Raw genomic sequence first — 19,983 nt, 5'->3', positions numbered from 1 at the left:
TTATATAAATACATATCACTTTATTTCTCACCGAAGGATATCACATAGTACACAATATCAAATTTTTTTGTTGTTGTACAAGACGTTTATTACTCATTATGAAGGAGACGCTTTAGTGGTTGTAAATAGGACATTTCCAATTGGCTCCATGAAGACAGGGATCACACTTTTCCCTCTGTATTTCCGGCACCTAGCACAGTGCCCACAATACCAAAATTTTTAAAAGGACTTCTGAGTTTTAAAATACAGTGACTTAGCCCAATTAAGTGGTTGTGAAACAAACTGAAAGCTATTAAAGAAAGCCAATCAACAAACCTTTTGAGGATAGGGGAACTCATACCTATGCAGAAAAATCTGAAAAATTACTAAGTGTTTCAAAACAGAAACTGCATCCAAATCAAGGTAAATTGATATCCCATTTATCACAACATTATAAAATGTTTTCATTCTTGAGGCATTGAAAGTGGGAAGAATATAAAAAAAGATATTGATCAGTTATTAAATTCTGAGAAGGGTTGGTGTACTAATGTTCAAAAACAAGTTTAAATACTACTTCTAAATCTGAAGTCAATATTCAACCAAATAGTAAGTCCAATTCCCCATGGCACAAACTGGTAGTCAATGTACTGCAAGTGCTCCTGGAGAGCAGAGAGGAACGCGCTGGGGTGTGTGAGTACGTGTGCACACATGTGAGCGGGGAGGGGATGGGTGGACAGAGGGGGAGAGGAGCTAGAAAACAGTGTCCTCTCTGCCACAGGACGAGCTAATCCAGAATTTTCGTCCATGGCTCCCCAGAGGCTTTGGTGGATACCCTTTTATTACCAGAAAGAGAAAACTGATTCCATTTTGTCCTGAAAATCTGAGTTTTCCCAAAATGTCTGAGCTTTATTTATAAATCAATATCCCATTATTTTAAATGCATGTCATTCTAAAGGATAAAATTGTCAAGGGGTTTGGCTAAACAAGAGAATAAAAAAAGGAAACATTTTTTCAAAAGATTGAGTTCTGCTTTTTTCCCTTTCCCCAATTACCTTTTGATAAATATTTTTTAAAAGCTCAAAAGAAAAGCCCACACTATAACTAAACATCTCAACCAACCAATCAACAAGCCTACTGGTATGGCATAGAATCTATTATACAACGTCTGTTAACTCAATTGAGTCTTTTTCGGAGTGTTCTAATTATTTTTCTATACTCGAGGAATCTGTGTAAAGTTTCCACAATCACAAGTACATTGAGAGTTTGAGAATTTTATTACTTAAGTGCAGAAGGTCTTTTCAAAACAATCATACAAGTAAAAATAAAATTTAATCTTGAATAAAATAAGATAGCAAACCATGAAACAGCCAAACATTATTCTACTGAAAGGAGAAAGCAACGTTGTTATTTGAATTCACACTGATTTCTCTTGCTGTCTCTGCATCTCCTCTTTCTGGATCTTTTTCTTTCCTTCATCATTTCCCTTCGCATGCACTTTTTTCCTGACTTCTCATTCTGTTCTGCAGTTCTTTCTCCAGCTCTTTTCTTTTTTCCCCTGGTTGCTAAATATTTTGCCTTTCACTGCCTTCATAATGAATGAGCCTGCCATGAAAGCAAGTGTCTGAAACCAAGAGCATAAAAGCCTTAGTTAAGCCAAGAACCTTATTTACTATAACTGGCATTCTCATGTCAACAACAATTCTTTTCCTAGGTGCAATTTTTAGGACAGGTATCATTATGGGCAGAATTTACATTTCTAATAGGCATCTTGTGTCTAATTTAAGAAGTCTGGAATTCTCAAGTATATTAAGGAACATAACTCAATTCTGAATTACTCCTAAATACTCAAATTTTGCTAAGAAATAAAATACTGTCCACTTTTGGAATAGTACACTGACTATAATAATCTCCCATATGATGGAAATATGCATTTAGACCCAAATAATGACTGAGTGTTGTCTTTCAAATTTTCGCAGCCAAGTGGCAAATTCAATGATCTACAATGCTTGTTAAAAAGACAAGACCACGGTATACTTATCCAGTAAGTATAAGTAAGCTTATCCAGCTTGTAATTCAGAGCTTCCACCAACACACACACAATTTGTCAAGAGGAAAGACTCACTCACACACCACGATTAATAACAACTAATCATTATTAACTTTTACAAAGAAGGCTTAGCACTTCATGGCAAATGCTATCTTAGACACTGAGCACTCATCTGCGTGGGGGAAACTGAAGCACAGAGCTGGAGATGGTTCATCATTCTGAGTCTGAGAAAGATGTGCATTGCCTGAGTAGGGCATGGAGACCTTTAGAAAGGAGTCTAAGTGGATGACGCAGCCCAGGAGAACTGCCAGGCACTGCAACACTGCCTCCTCCATTGCCACTGACTGGAAGAAAGAAATGCTCAAATGTAAACACCATTCACATTAGGACTTGTCCAGCACACAGTGACTAGACGGGAACCAACAAGGACTCAACTTTTCAACATGAAACACAACATATAGCCTCTTTGCGAATTGGACTCTCTGTATTTGGTATATGATGAAGCCTTGAAAACTATAAGCTATACTTCATGTTGCTGCTCTGTATCATGGTTAAGATATTAAAATATGGAACATCAGGCTGTCAGTGCCAAGGAAAACTGTTACAGTAACACTGGCATTGCTGAGGGCAAGGTGGAGTCAAGCGCCACTGTTCAGAAAGTCCCTATCAGTAATGTCATTTGACACTTGTTAGAACCATAATTTTATACCCTAAGCACTGTTATGTATGAAAAACGATTATCAGAAGGGTTCAATGTGCCAGTTAGGCACATAGATTCTTCATGATTTTCCTATAAAATGAGGTAAAAAAGAGAAAGTCACAGATAATTTTAAACAGACGTTTCTAGAAAATGAATATGAGACTACTGATTTCTTAGCAGGATAAAATATTTAGTACATATAGAATACATTTTAAAAGCATAAAATTATGGTAAACAAATATGATCCACTGAATTAAAACTACTTTAAGAAGTATTAACTCATGCTAGCAATAGTCACCAACAAAATCAATTATTTATGATTAAATCACTGGTCGAAGATTTCATTTGATCATCAAAAAGCTAAAATTTACTGTCCATATAAAGAGCAGCATAAATATAAAGGCTGCCAATCAGGAAATTTCTAGCACAAGAGATTCAATATCTCAGGGCACTATCTCCCCTTCTCCCCTTCTCCCACCCTCTCCTTTTCTATAGACTTACAAAGGCAAAGTTTATTCACTACAGTAAGACTCCTGTCTCCTTTCTCAAGTAATTCTTGGTTTTGGGTGATAAATTAGAAAAACAAGACACATGTCTTGGGATCATTTTTGGAAAAGAAATATCCCATCTACAAGGTAAATGTCTATCAAAATGCATGGAAAAATAGATTTTTCTGAAAGGAAAGAATGAGCCCTCAATTTCTCTGAGATCACACAGAAACGTAAAGGTCCAAGATTCTAGAGACCTTCTGTTCCATGGCCCTCCATCTGGAGCCAGTTAACAACACTTAGCCATAACTGTAAACATGCTTTGTATGTTCAATGTGTTGCTACCTACATGAATACCCATTAACCTGACTGTAATTTTTTTCTTCTTTAATCAATGACTTGAGAATTTCCATCATTGGTTATCAGATTTTGGGTGGGGAGGCATGCCTGTATTTCTTCCTGAACTGAGGAAAAAGGGAGAGACCCTCAAAAGAAGAATGAATCTGAACTAGACATCTGGTAGAAAGAACTAAATCGATTGTATGTTTAAAAAAAAAAAGGAGAAAAATGATAAAACACAACTACTCTCTGAATTCTTTCTTGTTTAAGAAACCAAATACACCAGTACCTTCCAATCACTGTCTTATCCCTCAGAATCTGGACTAAAGCAGGGTGCTATGATCTCCTCCATGACCTTATACCTAAGGAACTAGACATGACTGAGTGTGCATCAAAATAAGCAAATGACTTATTGCAAGTAGTTCCGTACCAAAGAAACGAGAGAATTGCCTTTTGCTAAATGCAATCCTAAATTACGAAGCCAGCCATCGAATATAGGTCTAATGTTCTGGTTAACTAACTTTAAAAGGTTGCACTCCATAAGGTACTTCTCCAGCATCACCATACTAGCCGATAATGAGGGAATTATACTTTGTTTTTCTAGGTGAACAATCTATATGATTATAAAGTAAAACTGCTAAGTCCTAATTTCTTTTCTATGCTCTCCAGCTGCTTTCTGTTTGGGAGAGGGAGGTTTGGGATACAGCAAATTCACACCATCAGACTGGACGTGTGGAATAACTGGACAATTGCCAGTGTTTCACTCCCGGCAAGGGAGAAGCAACTTTTGCATCATTAGTGAGGATGCTGTAAAGGCACTGCTGTATCAAGAGAGGCATAGGAGAAATCCCAAGGGTCAGAGGACTGGCTCTCCTGGTCTATCTCATTTCACAAGAAATTACAGCTGCTAAAGAATAAATGCTCCAAAGTAAAAAATAAAAGCTTCCTATTTTCCAATGTGGCTACAACAAAGACAAGTGGCATGAGATACTCAAAGGACTGAATTTTAAAATCTGCCTCTATCAAATTATAAATCTTTTTTTCTTCAATTTAACCATTTCTATTTTGGTTTTACTAGGTTTGAGAGGAATACCAGAAATAATAACTGTAAGGCAACATAATGTATTGGCTAAGTCCTCCAAATGAGTTGCTAAATAACGAAACAATATAGTTATGCTGGCTTGTGACATTTTTACTCTCCATATTAAAGTTAATAATGGAAAACCCAAACGAAAATTAAGAAGATAGAAAGAAATGTTCTTATTTAAAAATACGTATATTTGGGGCTGGCCCCACAGCAGTGGTTGAGTTTGGCACACTTCACTTCCGTGACCCAGGTTCATGGGATCGGATCCCAGGAGCAGACCTACGCCACTCATCAGCCATGCTGTGGTAGCAACCCACATATAAAATAGAGGAAGACTGATTAGCACAGATGTTAGCTCAGGGCTAATCTTCCTTAAGGAGAAAAACAAGATTGGCAACAGATGTTAGCTCAGGGTGAAACTTCCTCAGCAAAAAAAAAAAAAAAAGAAAAATATATTTGGAAATAGGCTAGTGGAATAAAGCACTAAAATTAGCCTTTGTATAAGCAACGTACTGATACTGAAGGCAGTATTAGTTAATTAAACACAGTATGAGCCACTCACACCGCATTTTAAGGGTGTTCTCTTTAAAAATGGCAACAGCAATTCACTAGTCAATATCATCCATAAACTGTCTACGCCTTTGTCAAAAATCATCCACTAGAGTATCATTTTCTAATAAGTGAAGCTTGTTTTGGGAGTCACATTTCTAAAAAGAAGAATCTGAAGATTAGGGCAGAAATCTGGACTAGTGCCTGGGCTCAAAGGATACCTGATCCTTGACAGTTTACATTCCAAGAGACTATGAGAAAGCACTGTGAATTTGCACAGTGTCCTGTTCTTTTTGCTTAAAGTAGTGACAAGCGACAATGAGACTTAATGTCAGCATTTTTATTGTGCTCATTGAGACAGAGAACTTGGAGCTGCTCTTCCAGTACCTACATCTCACATACAATCATATATATATATGTACAAATATAGAACATATATAGAGTCCATGCACACGCACACGCATTCTGAGCAAGCAGGAAAGCAAAGTGAAGAAACACACTAAGTTGGCTCAAATAATATTTCCCCTAGGAGCACTTTCCTGGAATTTACAATTGAGAATAGCTCATTACCTATTACTCTGAAAAAAACAGCACAAATACCTCAAACTCAGATGTCTAGACAATTGGGCCTAGAATCTCAATTCAAAGGTCAACTAAAAATCTCAAATATGCTTTCTAATTTTTTTTTTATTTTTAGCAATAAAGGAGTTTTACTTTTTCCTAGTGTCAAAAGGTAAATTAGCCAGAATCAAGTATAAAAGATTTTAAGTTAGAAAAGGAAAATGAGTACTTGAAAAAAAAGTGTAAAATCCAATTTCTTACAAGAACATAACTGATAAAAATTGCAGTATCTACTTAAATCTAAAGTATACGATCACTGTTGATAGGAAATGAATTGTTTGCATTCTGGTTTTATTGTAAGATGATAAGGTTGTAAAGTTAAATCGAAATCACCAAATCAGAAAGAGGCTGTGATAACCACCTTTACAGTCCCTGAGAGCTTCAGCATTTTCCTGAATTTACCATGGAAATGTGACAAAACCACACACCACACTTCTGCCACAGAGACAAAAGCAATTACTCCATTAAACAATAAAATTTTAAAATATGAGGTAACAAAGACCTACATTCAAGGACAATCTTGAAGGTAAGAGGTGGCAGAAAAATTCTCAGTTTTAAAAGAGAAAATAGTTCCTTTTTAGTGATCTTCAAAGAACGTAAGAAAGGAGAAGCTTTTGGGGTCTAGCTTTCGGAATTCAACTTGACATAGGGATCAATAGAGAAAAGCATGGAGATGTTTAAAAATGTGATTCAGGTTAAAGATAGATGTCATGTTGGGGCCACTCAGCCCTCATTTCTAGATGTCAAATTTATCTTTATATTTTCAAGGAGAAAAATGCAATTTAGATCATAGAGTTTCATCTGTAAATGTGAAAGCCTTCAAAAAGGCTGACAAACCAGCACAATAAATTTTTCTGCCTGGGACTAAATGTCAACGAATCATCTGGCCAGTTAGAAAAATTAAAGGTAGGACATACAGGTAGGAACACACAGAATAGTTACCTTCAGCTGATTATTGAAAATGTCAATCTCCTGCAGTTTTGACCTAGTTTCTTTCTCAACTTCATCCAGCTGGTCTCGGAGCTGCTGCCGAGCTAGTTCTTTTGCTTCTAGGGCTCTTTTCAGTGTAAGAAGTGAATCTCCTGTTTTAGGAAAACATTGCAACACGAGAAAAACAAATTGGCAGTGAGGAAAAATGGTTTTGAATGTTCTCGTTTCACTTAAGGAAATTCTTGCTAGTGAAAAATGAAAAGGACAACTTTAAAAATATAAACACCTACTGTGCAAACTGTTCTGCTGAACTTGTTTTAATTGGTCATTGAGTATCTGCTTTTCTGGAATAAGTCTTCCCAGCATTTGCTGAGACTCCTAGGAGAGAAGGAGGAACACGACAATGAATGACAGGAAAACGACCACGTGTAGATTCAAGGCCCGGGCAGACACCAGTCAGTTTTCTCGTCCCTCAAAGGCTCTTCAATCTTATCCCAAATCCTCTATGCTGAAACTGCATTTAATTGCTAGGCAGGGAGGTTCCTGCTCACTTGCCAAGGAATCACTGCTTGCCAAATGCTTTTTGCTGAAATAGAGTTAAGACAGTTATAGCTCCCTTGATATTTCTTAAATTTTTGTTGACTTACTGCCTATTTATAAGCTTTAAAAAATGTACTCTAAGTACAACTCAGCAAAGAAAACGGGAAATAACGATCTCTCGGTTGCACTGGATCAAATGTAAATGCAGTGACCCTGTGGTTCGTAAACTGACTCAGTCGTCTAAAGAGGAACTTTTCTTTTCTGAACTTTGACACTTAATAGGGCTGAACCGAGGTTGACCATACACCTGAAGTTGGAAACAGAAATCAAAAAGAGATTTTTAACAACTAGAATCTTAGCTGCCGTGCATGTTTTTCCACCACTCAGGACAGCGCGATGATTTTAAACAGGTACACTAAAGTCCAACTATTGTTTAACTGACATAAGAAAAAAGCTAAACCACACTGTACAAGGCTGTTGGGAGTTTTCACGGGTGACTTGTCAAGCAATGTATTGTTAAGTTCAGCTGAAATTATCCTATATAGTTTCTACATTTCAGTAAAACAATGGCCTTTCTAGCATCTAATAAGGAATACTTGACTTTTATTTTTACCTTGATTTAAAAAGAAAAACCCTCTATGTAGTAACTTTTGGTCTGGAAAAATAAAAATGCCTTAATTAAAATTTTTCACCAGAGGCTAAGAACCAGCCCTTCTTGGAACAACCGTCTTCAGATACAGACTGGCTGGAGTGTAATAACCCTCTGCGTCCTCCATGTCTGAACAGTAGAGAGATTCAGCCCAAGAGAAAGGACTTGGAGGCATCTTCTCATAGGAATAATCCACCACCACCACTCCCGCCCAAATCTGGACAAAACAGAATACACGAAGCAGATTTTTTTCCCAAAAAAGCGCAGCCAATGGAGCTTCCCTTAGTCTCCTCCCTAAATCAGGGCAAGGCCCTTCAACCCAATCCCGAAGGTTCTTTCCTGAACCAAGACAAACAATGAAGGACCAAGACGAAGCCCAGCTCAGATCACCGAGACTGTTTTACTTACTTAAACATTTTTTTTTTTTAAGATTTTATTTTTTCTTTTTCTCCCCAAAGCCTCCCAGTACATAGTTGTGTATTTTTAGTTGTGGGTCCTTCTAGTTGTGGAATGTGGGATGCCCGCTCAGTGTGGCTTGATGAGCGGTGCCACACCCATGCCGAGGATTCGAACCAGTGAAACCCTGGGCCGCCGAAGCAGAGCGCACGAACTTAACCACTCGGCGTGGCCGACCCCAAACTCAGTTCTAAAATAAGTCAAACCAATAAGAAGGGCTGCCTGACTCACTTGCATAACAAGAATCTGCTAATCCCCATAAGGAAGGGGGACCAGTATCTCCTTCTCTACTACATGTTTGAGTTTCTTCAGACTGTGTATTATTTTTCACTTCATTCTTTTTCAGGAACCCAGATTTGTACCTTGTGATCAATGACTGCACACACTAAGTATGAATCTTAAATAATAAAGTTGAGTTTGGCACACATATTCAATGAGATAATAAACACATGGCCTTCACTCCTAAATTTCCCAAGGGAATATTTTATGAAACTTCTTATAAATAGTTAATGAAAGACATATAAAAAGAGTTACCATAAAGAAGAATATACCTTAAAAAGGTATATGCATTTTTAGTATTTTCAAATAATTTCTAGCAGTGTATTTCCAATATTATTTACATTATGTCATATCTTAATATCTCAAATTGATTACAACTTAAAAGTACAAGAAATAACAACTGACAAAACCGAAAGGAAAATAAGACAAATTTACAGTGAGAGAGATTTCAACACTCCTCTCTCAGCAGCTGAAGAATTCACCAGATCAGTAAGGACACAGAAGATGTGAACACCATGAATCAACCTGATCTGATTGATGTTTATGGGACACTCCACCCAACTACAGAAGAGCACACATTCTTTACAAGTGCACATGGAATATTCACTAAGACAGATCATAAGCTGAGCCATAAAATGAGGCTCGATAAACCTAAAAAGATAAAAAAGAATTGAAATCAGGGGCCAGCCTGGTGGTGTAGTGGTTAAGTTCACACCCTCCGCTTTGGTGGCAGGGGGTTTGCCAGTTCAGATCCTGGGCACAGACCTACCACTGCTCGCCCACCCATGTTGTGGCAGCATCCCACATAAAGTGGAGGAAGATTGCCACAGATGGTAGCTCAGTGACAATCTTCCTCAAACAAAAAGAGGAAGATTGGCAACAGATGTTGGCTCAGGGCCAGTCTTCCTCACACACACACACAAAAAGAACTGAAATCATACAGAATATCCTTATAGATCATAACATAAATCAGAAATCAATAAGCTATTTGGAAAAAAACTCAAATATTTGAAAACTAAACAGGATAATTCTAAACAATCTATCAAAGAAGAAATGACAAAGGAAATCAAAAAATGTTTTGAATTGAATAAGTACAAAAACATGATATGATAAAAATTTGTGTAATGTGGCTATGATAATGCTTAGAAGGAAATCCATAGCTTAAAATGTTTATGTCAGGAATGAAGTCCAGATTTAATAATCAAAGCTTCCTTCTTATGAAGCTAGACAAAAGCAAATTAAATCCAAAATAAGTAGATTGACAGAAATAATAACGAGTCTTAAGTAAATGAAATAGACAACCAGACATACCATAGAGGAAAATCAATAAAAGCAAGAGCTTATTTAAAAAAAAATCAGTAAAACCAATAAACTTCTAGCTAGATTGATGGAGGAGAGGAGGAGGAGAAGGGAAAGGAGAAGGAGGCAGAGGAGGAGGTAGGAGTTAGAGGGGGAAAGAGAAGATAGAAGTTCCCAGTATCAGGAATGAAAGAAGTGACATCACAACAGATCCTACAGACTTGCAAAGAACAACAGACTACTACCAACAACTTTATACAAATAAATTTGATTAACTTAGATGAAAAGGACAAATGCATTAAAATTGTCAAAACAAACTCAAGAAGAAATAGAAAATCTGAATAGCCCTGTATCTATTGAATAAGTTTTGCAATTAAAAGTCCTACCACAAAGAAAGCTCCAGGTTCCAAAGGTTTCACTGGTGAATGCCACCAAAAATTTAAAGAAGAAACACCATTTCAACATAAATATTTTTAGACAATAGAGGAGGAAAGAATACTTTCCAAATCATTTTCCTATTTATTACCCTGATATCAAAATTAGACCAGGACATTACAAGAAAATGATAAACTAACACCCCTCATGAATTTAAATGAAAAGATCCTTAACAGGAGCAAATTGAATCTAGTAAAATATTTTTTTAAACAGTAATACACCATGACTAAGTGTGGTCTATCCTAGGAATGGAAAGTTGGTTCTACATCCAAATTTCCATCAATGTAGATCACCATATTAACAACAAAAAAGAAGAAAAACCATGCAAACATCTCAATACATGCAGGAAAGAAACATGGCCCAATTCAACACCCGTTCATGACAGAAACTCAGCAAACAAGAAACAAAAAGGAAGCCCCTCAATCTGATAAAGGGCACCTACAAGAACCCTATAGTTAAGATCATACTTAATGGTGAGAGACTGAATGCTTCCTCCATAAGATCAAGAACAAGACTCTCATCATTTCTATTCAACATAGTACTAGAGGTTGTGATCAATGCAGTTAAGACAAAAAAAAAAGAGGGCCAGCCCAGTGGCGTAGTGGTTAAGTTTGCACACTCTGCTTCGGTGGCCTGGGGTTTGCAGGTTCAGATCCCGGGAGTGGACCTACACACCACTCATCAAGCCATGCAGTGATGGCGTCGCACATACAGAATAGAGAAAGATTGGCATGGATGTTAGCTCAGGGACAATGTTCCTCAAGCAAAAAGAGGAAGATTGGCAACAGATATTAGCTCAGGGCCAATCTGCCTCACCAGAAAAAAAAAAAGATTAAAAAAAGAAATAAATGGTACATAGATTGGAAAGTAAGAAATAAAGCTGTCTTTATTCACAGACAGTATGTTTATCTATGTAGAAACTCTAAGGAACTACAAAAAAGCTATTATAACTAAGAAATGAATTAAGCAATATTGCAGATATAAGGCCAATATATAAAAATATATTCTATTTCTATATGCTGGCATCAAACAATCTGACACTGAAACTAAAATATGCAATACACAATAGTACCAAAAATCACAAAATACTTGGGGATAAAGTTTACAAACTATGTACAAGACTTGTATACTGAAAACCACAAAACATTACTCTAAGAAATTTGTAACATAACAACCCAAATAAAATCAAGAGATATGCCATAAGACTCAATATTATTAAATGCCAATTCTTCTCAAATTAATAAATTCAATGGAATTCCAATCAAAACTGTAAGTATTTTTGTAAAAATTGACAAGCTAATTCTAAAACACGTGGAAATGGAAAGGACCTAAAAGAGCCAAAATAATTTGAAAAGAAAAATATTGAAGAACTCATACTACGTGATTTCAAAAATTATTACACATCTAAAGTTATCAACGGAGATACTGGTGAAAGGACTGACATAGGACAATGGAACAGAATACCGTCCAGAAAAGATCTTCACACATAGGGTCAACTGATTTTCAACAAGCTACCAAGGTAATTCAATGGAGGAAAAGGGCAGTGTTTTCAACAAACGTTGCTAGAACAACTGGGTATTGGTATGGAAGAAAAGGAACCTCACCCCTTACCCTACACTTTTGCGAAATCAACTTGAAACGGATCATAGACCTAAACAAATAAAACTACTAAACTCCTAGAAGAAAACATAAGAGAAAATACTTGCAACCTTGGGACAATCAAAGATCTCTTAGATAAAACACAGAAAGCATAAAAACAAAAACAAAAAATTAATAAAATGAATTTAATCAAAATTTAAAATTTCTGCCCTTTAAAAAACACCATTACAAAAATGAAAAGGCAAGCCACGGACTGGCTGAAAATATTCACGAAACATATATCTGACAAAGGACTTGTTACAAGAATCTATAAAGAACTCTTATGACTTCAGAATAAGATAAACAACTCAATAAAAAACAAGTAAAAAATTTGTTCACAAAAGACACACACAAAAAGCTACATGCCAATACACAGATGATGCCCAACATCACTAGTCTTCAGGGAAAAGAAATTAAAGCCACGTGAGATACTGTTACACACCAACCAGAAACGGTAAAATTAAAACTAATGACAATATCAAGTGTTGGCATGGAAGAGAAACAATTGAAGCAATCACACACAGCTGGTGAGAATGGAAAATGGTACAGCCTCTCTGGATCGGTTTGATAGTTTCTCACAGGGTTAAGCATGTACTTATATGACACAGTAATTCCACTGCTGAAACTTAACCAAGAGAAATAAAACATATTTCCACATAAAGACTTGTAAATAAATGCTCATCGCAGTCTTATCCATAAAAGTCCCAAACAGGAAAGAACCTAAATGTCAATAAACCGGTGAATGGAGAAATAGGGAAATACTACTCAGTGATGAAAAGGAACAAACTACTGATCCACTCAACAATACGAATAAATCTCAAAGTCATCATGCTAAGAAAAAGAAGCTGAGATAAAAGCCACAAAGTTCAAAAGTGATCATGTTTTATGATGACATGCAGAACCCTATCTACATGAATTTGACGCTCCCTCAACTCAATAAATGAAACCAAACCAGGTGACATGATAACAACTTGGTGGCCAACTTTGGACAGGTAATAAAATGAAAGTAGAATTGCTTATAGTACTTCATTGTGTCCCCAACTATTCTTGACACATGTATCTCTCATACTCCCCCTAAAATATTTACCTGCACTTCTTTATTGTGATTCTCACAGTAAAGCCAAAGTCCCATGAGTGGATTACAGGTTCCACATGATCCAGCCCCCACCTGCTCCAATGACAGTGGTCTCCTTTCCATAACTGGCATTCCAGAGACCGGCTATAGCCCAGGACTTTCACACTGTTGATCCCTACCTTGAGCTTGCTCTGCCAGATAGCCACATAGCTTAGCTGCTCATCTCTTTCAGGTCTTTGCTCAAATGGCATCCTCACAGACAGGCCTGTCCTGACCACCTTATTTAAATCACAGCCAGGACACTCTAGGTCTTCCGTGCTCACACCCCAGAGCACTTTTCTTTTTTCTTTCTTATTAAAGATTGGCACCTGAGCCAACATCCTTTGCCAATCTTTTCTTTTTTCCTTCTTCTCCCTGAAGCCCCCCAGTATATAGTTGTATATCCTAGTTGTGAGTGCCTCTGGTTTGCTATGTGGGATGCCATCTCAGCATGGCTTGATGAGTGGTGCTAGGGCCACACCCAGGATCCGAACCCATGAAACCCTGGGCCACAGAAGTGGAGTGCACAAACTTAACCACTGGGGCACAGGGCCGGCCCCTCCAGAGCACTTTTCATTGTCTAATAGAGGAAACACTTGATTTATTTTGTTAGTGTCTGTCTGCCCTGCAAATAGAAGGTAAGCTCCACAAAGGGGGCTCTTGTCCCTGTCGTTCACTGCTGGGTCCTCAGTGCCTACTAGAGCGTGTGGCCTGGCACACAGCGGTGCTTGGCAAACGTGCTGAGTTCGTTACTTCACAGCCTACTTTTCAGGCAAGGACCTTGTCTACTTCATCCTGGCTTCCCAGCACCTAGCACATGGGAGATGCTGGACGCTTGCTGGATGGATAGATGAATGAAATGAATCAGAGGAAAGCACGTAAGCCGAAAAGCTTTTCAGGAACGCATGTTCTCACCTGTAACTGTTGTTGTAGATGGGTGATTTCAGCAATTCTCAACTCTCTGGATTTGTTTGTACTTTCAATTTCTTGCCTTTGGGTGGTCAATCGACATCTGATATCTTGAAGTTTTCCTTCTAGTTGATGCTTTTTATCATTCTTTAACAAACGAAAATAAAAAGAACTATTAGCATTTTAATGGCTCAATGTTAGTGTACGCCCGAAGCATAATCAAACTTCACTCACTAGGGCTTCTAATTCAAATTCCAAAGTCTTTTTCTTTGCTTTCAGTACGACTATGTCCTCTTGTTCTTTGTTTCTTTGATTTAGCAGTTCTTGTCTTCGATTCCGTTCCCATTCAAGCTGTCGCTGCCTTTCAAGTTCTCGTTTTGCAGCCTGTGACACAGATGAACAGACGATTTATTAACTTTTCAGTACTTACAGTATACAATGTCTCTTAATAAATGTAACACATAGTAAGTCTTTTTTTTTAGGGATGGAATATTATTAAACATTACAAGAATTTATATTACAAAAAAGCAAAAGAATTTTATACAAACTGTATTCCATCTATGGGAAAAAAGGGAATATTCAGAAAAGCTATTATATTTACATGAGATGAAGACAGGATCATTTCACCATTGGAATTCAATCCTTCATGCCTTCAAGAATGCTTATGTGCTTAATAAAATTGCTCTTCCTTATTACTGACTCATAAAGAACAGGGAAAATTTCTTTCATCTAGTAAAATCAAACCAAAACCCTCAGAACAACAAAACAAAAAACAAAAAAACTTTCTTCCATCAAATAAGAAATTATTATTTTTTTCAAGTTTCAAAAGTCTGTGACCCCCATCACCCCAATCATTCATCTCCTCTCTAACCACAGAAGGTTCTGTAATTTCTGTGGCAATGTCAGCTCTCCTCACTACTGACTCTGAGGGCGGCCAGGTAAAGCACCTGTCTGAGGACATGGGGACTCTTTTTTTTTTTTTTTTTTTAAAAGACTGGCACCTGAACTAACATATGTTCCCAATCGTTTTTTTTTTTCCTTTTTTCTTCCTTCTCCCCAAAGCGCCCCCAACCCCAGTACATAGTTGTATATCCTAATTGTAGGTCCTTCTGGTTGTGGCATGTGGGACGCCGCCTCGGCATGGCCTGATGAGTGGTGCTAGGTCTGTGCCCAAGATCCGAACTGGCGAAACCCTGGACCACCAAAGTGGAGAGTGTGAACTTAACCACTCGGCCATGGGGCTGACCCCTGCAGGGGACTTTTTATTGTAACTGCTTCTTACATACCTGTCCTTCAGCTACACTGTAAGGGCCTGGAGGACAGGCACAGTACCTATACACCATGATGTCCAGGGACTACCAATGTCTGGCACATGTAAATGCCTATTAAATAATTCTGAACAAATACTCCAAAATGTTTTTTTGTTTTTAATTGAAAAAAGAAAGGTTGTTTATCTTTCGATAATCCATCCTGAAATTAAAATCCTGTTAAGTGTCTGTGTGTTTCTACCTGAATAAAAGGCTGGTTGTGGCTACAAGTTTTCCAAAGCAATTTTTAGGAGATGAAACCAAAGTATTATTTTTTGCTAAAAAAATTCCTCATCTTTAAAATACATTTCATTCACACAAGAGAATCATGGCATTGCTTCAGCAGCAAGATACTAAAACTGGAAAGACCGACAAGAGATTGGCTTAGCCCCTATCCAGCTATGGCACCAAATTTATGAAGCTTTCCATAAAATATAGTGAAGATTTCCTAGACATATTTTTTAAAGTGAAAAAAAAAGGTGCAGAAAGATGTAATTAGTATGATACCATTACTGTGGTTTAGAAAAAAAAATTTACACTAAACCCCCAACCTTTCCATCATATAAACTTCTACATTTCTACATATGTATATAAATGCAGGGAACAAAGTCTGAAAAAATACTTAACTGATATCACTGGTTTGTTACAAGAACTACATTAACAAAAGCTCATGCATGAATGTTCATAGCAACATTATCCATAAGAGCCCAAAAGTAGAAATAACCCAAATGTCCATCAAGTGATAAATGGATAAATAAAATGTGGTATATCCATGCAATGGAATATTATTCAGCCATAAAAAGGAACAAAGTATTGATTCATGCTATAACTTGGATGAACCCTGAAAACATTATGCTAAGTGAAAGCCAGACACAAAAGGCCACATACTGCATGATTCCATTTACATGAAAGGTGCAGGAGACAAACCTATAGACACAGAAAGTACCTTAGTGGTTGTGAAGGGCTGGGGTGGGGCATAGGGAATGGGGAGGAACTACATAATGGGTAACGAGTTTCTTTTTGGGGTGATGAAAATGTTCTGGAATTAGATAGTGGTGACGGTTGCACAACTTTGTGAATACACGAAAACTACTAAATTGTAAAAGGACAAAACGACTGTATTAATGTATTACTTGAACAATTCTGAAGGGGGAGTGCAGGAGCACATGTGCTAACTGTGGGGCTGCTGCACAGCTGCTTACCTCTCGTCTCTCGATTTCTTTCCTCCTCTCCTCCTCCCTCTGACGCTCTAGTTCCCGTTGCTTTTCCAGTTGCTTCTCCAGCTCCAGCTGTCTTTTGCGCTCCTGTTCCTGGCGCTCCCGCTCTTTCCTTTCCTGCTCTGCCCGCTCCAGCTGTGCCAAGCGCTCTTGCTCTTTGCGCTGCTGCTCCAAGAGAGCTTGTCTTCGTTTCTCCAGTTCCAGGTTGCCACGTTCAAAATTCTCACGCTTCTTGTCTTCAAATGTTACTTTAAAACAAGAAATAGCACAATCATGAAAAGTCATGATTTTCAACATACTATTTTCAAAAGAAAAATTCAACGGCATTTTTGAAATTTGTGCTATAAACGCAAACCCAGAAGCCCCAAGCTTCCTTCACTTGTGCCCTCATTAATAAGCACTATGAAATGCCCGTCACCTAATCTCTTTGATTACATACTTTCCCCTCCAGGATGAACACCATATCGTGGTATTCAAAATGCCAAACACCGTTTCTAGAATAATCTTTCTACAGCAGTTCTGCATCATCACCAATCTCCTTTCCTTCTCTGTTACTCTTTCCTTTCCCTTCCACGTGACCTTGATTCAGCAACTGACTCCCTCTCTCTTCTGCTCCATGATTCTCTCCCCTTAGCTTCTAACTCTGCTGATGTGTCTGTGACTCTAACAAACAAGACAACTTCTGAAAGCAGAGGTACGAAGGTGAGCATCCTGTGTCTCACACTGAAGAACAAACTGTGCTCTCATCAATATGTAGATCACATTCAGTAGATAATTTTCTTCTAACCCACTATTCAGTTTATTTCTTCGGAACACTAATTATGAGTTTTAGACCTATTTCCCAGGTCATTCATTTTTCTCTGATCCTGCTAACATTGTGTTTACAACCATTTACTTGACTTTTTTTTTTTTTAAATCCCACCCTCCACGTCCCTTACTATGTTTTCAGCAGTGTCTGTTCAATTTCGTGTTTGCCTCACATGCTTCTCCTTGGAACCAACCCAGACAAGGGAAGCTGTCACGGCCAGCCTGTGTAGCACGTCATTCCCATTGTTCCGGACCTATTTCAAGAACTGTCACTTTGCACTTTGTCTCGAGATCTGTAGCTATGAGCGTCCTTCCTTGGCTTCTTCCCACATTCCTGTCTGGCCTTCACTGCTTTAGACAGACTCTGCTCACACACTGTCGTCAGGGATTAGAGATCAAAGGTGGAGAGCACGTTTCGGTTTTCTTCTTCTTCTTGCTCCTTGAGTGATTTCAGAGGGGGCAGCATCCCCTTTTACTCTGCCACCTTAAAACTGAACGTCCCCTCAGCCACAGAAGGGAATGCAGTAATGATACAGGCTACATGTGGATGAATCTCAAAAGTATTATGCTAAGTGAAAGAAGCTCGACATAAAAGGTCATCCATTGTATATACATTCATATGAAATATAAAGAATGGGTACATCCAAAGGGACAGAAAGCAGACTGGTGGCTGCCAGGGGCTGGGGGGGAAAGGAGAATGGAGAGTGACTGGGTATGCTGTTTTCTTTTGGGGTGACGAAAACGCTTCAGAACTAGATAGAGGTGATAGTTGCACAACACTGTAAATGTACTAAATGCCACTGTTGTGGACTAAATGTGCCCCACTCCACCGCACGAACTCATATGTCGAGGTCCCCAGTGTGATGGTATTTGGAGATGGGGCCTTTGTAATTAGGGCTGAGATAAGGTCATGAGAATGGGGCCCTCACGGTGAGATTAGGAGCCTTATAAGAAGAGGAAGAGAGAGAGCTCTTTCTCTCTTTCCATGGACACAAACCAAAGAAAGGTGAGGACACAGCAAGAAGGCAGCTATCTGCAAGCCAGAAAGAGAGCCCTCACCAGCAACTGAATTGAGTGGCACCCCAATCTTAGACTTTCCCATCTCCAGAACCATGAGAAAAACATTTCTGCTGTTTAAGCCACCCAGACTACAGTATTTTATTATGGCGGCCCAGGCTGGCTAACACAGCCTGAATTGCACACTTTAAAATGATCAAGTTTACGTTATGCAAATTTTACCTCAATTAAAAAAAAGTGCCTATACATCTTTTAAATTTCAATATCTGGCCCTATTTCTGGTACATACGACCCACATAATAAATGACTGTTGAAAGAATGAATGCATGAAAAAGAACTCTGATGATGTCACTTTCTGTTCAGAACTTTAAATGAATATTTACCACAAACAGAAAAAGAAAATTCTAAATTCTAAGGATTCCTGTCCTTATGTGCCTTTGAGACTTCATTCCCATTATCATCAACCTGAAATGTTGCTCCCTCCCACTTGTAATGACTCTATTCATCTTCAAGTCTCAACTCAACTGTGACCTCTACCACACGGAACTAACTCCTCATCTCCTTCCCAGTCCACGCCAACCAGCCATCAGTGAGCTCTGCTGAGCATCTATAATGCTGCCTTCAGGAATTTATCACACTTACGCATGCTGTGATGATTGTTTATGTGGATGTCTTAAATCCTCAATTATAGTATAACCTTCTAGAAGGTATGGACCATGGATCAATGTTTAGAATCTTCACTGTACTCAGCACGTAGCCTCGCACAAAGAATATCTTCAATAAGGAGTTCATCAATGAACAAAAAGTAATTTAATTTAAAGAGGAAATTGGGAGAGCTAGTGTCCTGAGCAGGTCAATTAACCACGAGCACTTTAAATGCAACAAAATGACACTGACAAAGTATTTAACACAGAGAGACTCCACAACTGTTTCTTAGTACCAATTATTTCATCACTAATAATTCATAGACACTTTAGAATATTTTAATAGTATGGCAGATTTATCACTGTAAATGAAGACTCTTTAAAATAGGTCCATATTAAATTTAAAATAGCTTCCTGTTACCGAGGAGTTTCCAATTCTCTTATAACAACCTAAGAAAATAACAGTAGGCAATTTTACATAATATTTCTGCACTGGTGGTATTAAGCAACCACCTTAACGGTTTATCAATTGAGTGTTTTACAGATAACATTTATAAAATTTTTGTTTAGTAGTAAATAACCATATTTCAACTTAAAAGTTAAAACAAGAGTGTACTATGCATTAGCAAAGTACATAGTGTTCTTAATTTTCTACACATATCCAAATACAAAAGCATATTATGTGTCTCCTAAGATCTGTTAAAGGAACACAGTAAGAATGTCAAAAACTAAATTTACTTTTACCTCCATCTTTGCCTTAGAGATGGACAATCTCTAAGATGATATAACTCAAACATAAAAACTGCCTTACCAGGTAATTTCTTTTCTAGTTGTTGCTGTTCATCTTCTAAAACTGGTTCCTCTGGTAACCTCTGATCTACTGATGTCGAGCTTACGACAGAGATACCACTGCCAGATCTAACTCTTCTGCA

At 37.8% G+C, this 19,983-nt stretch overlaps 1 protein-coding gene across 12 annotated transcripts in view; it reads right to left on the bottom strand.

Moving 5' to 3' along the window:
- ITSN1 (intersectin 1) overlaps positions 1-19,983 on the bottom strand; it is a 204,291-nt gene that overhangs the window by 90,490 nt on the left and 93,818 nt on the right. For all 12 annotated transcript variants that reach the window (XR_011495392.1, XM_070488809.1, XM_070488815.1 and 9 more), the window contains 6 exons: positions 19,863-19,978; positions 16,569-16,831; positions 14,294-14,443; positions 14,066-14,206; positions 7,031-7,118; positions 6,753-6,892 (listed from right to left, as the gene is read on the bottom strand). Coding sequence is in view for 11 of the 12 variants with exons in the window: in XM_070488809.1 (XP_070344910.1) it covers positions 6,753-6,892; positions 7,031-7,118; positions 14,066-14,206; positions 14,294-14,443; positions 16,569-16,831; positions 19,863-19,978 (898 nt within the window). In the remaining variant the exon portion in view is untranslated. The remainder of the gene's footprint in view (positions 1-6,752; positions 6,893-7,030; positions 7,119-14,065; positions 14,207-14,293; positions 14,444-16,568; positions 16,832-19,862; positions 19,979-19,983) is intronic.

The sequence above is a fragment of the Equus asinus genome, chromosome 18 (assembly GCF_041296235.1).
Source record: "Equus asinus isolate D_3611 breed Donkey chromosome 18, EquAss-T2T_v2, whole genome shotgun sequence".
In the NCBI taxonomy this organism is placed as follows: Eukaryota; Metazoa; Chordata; class Mammalia; order Perissodactyla; family Equidae; genus Equus; species Equus asinus.
The sequence above is the reverse complement of the archived record's forward strand: the minus strand, read 5'-3'. Positions and strand labels throughout refer to the sequence as shown.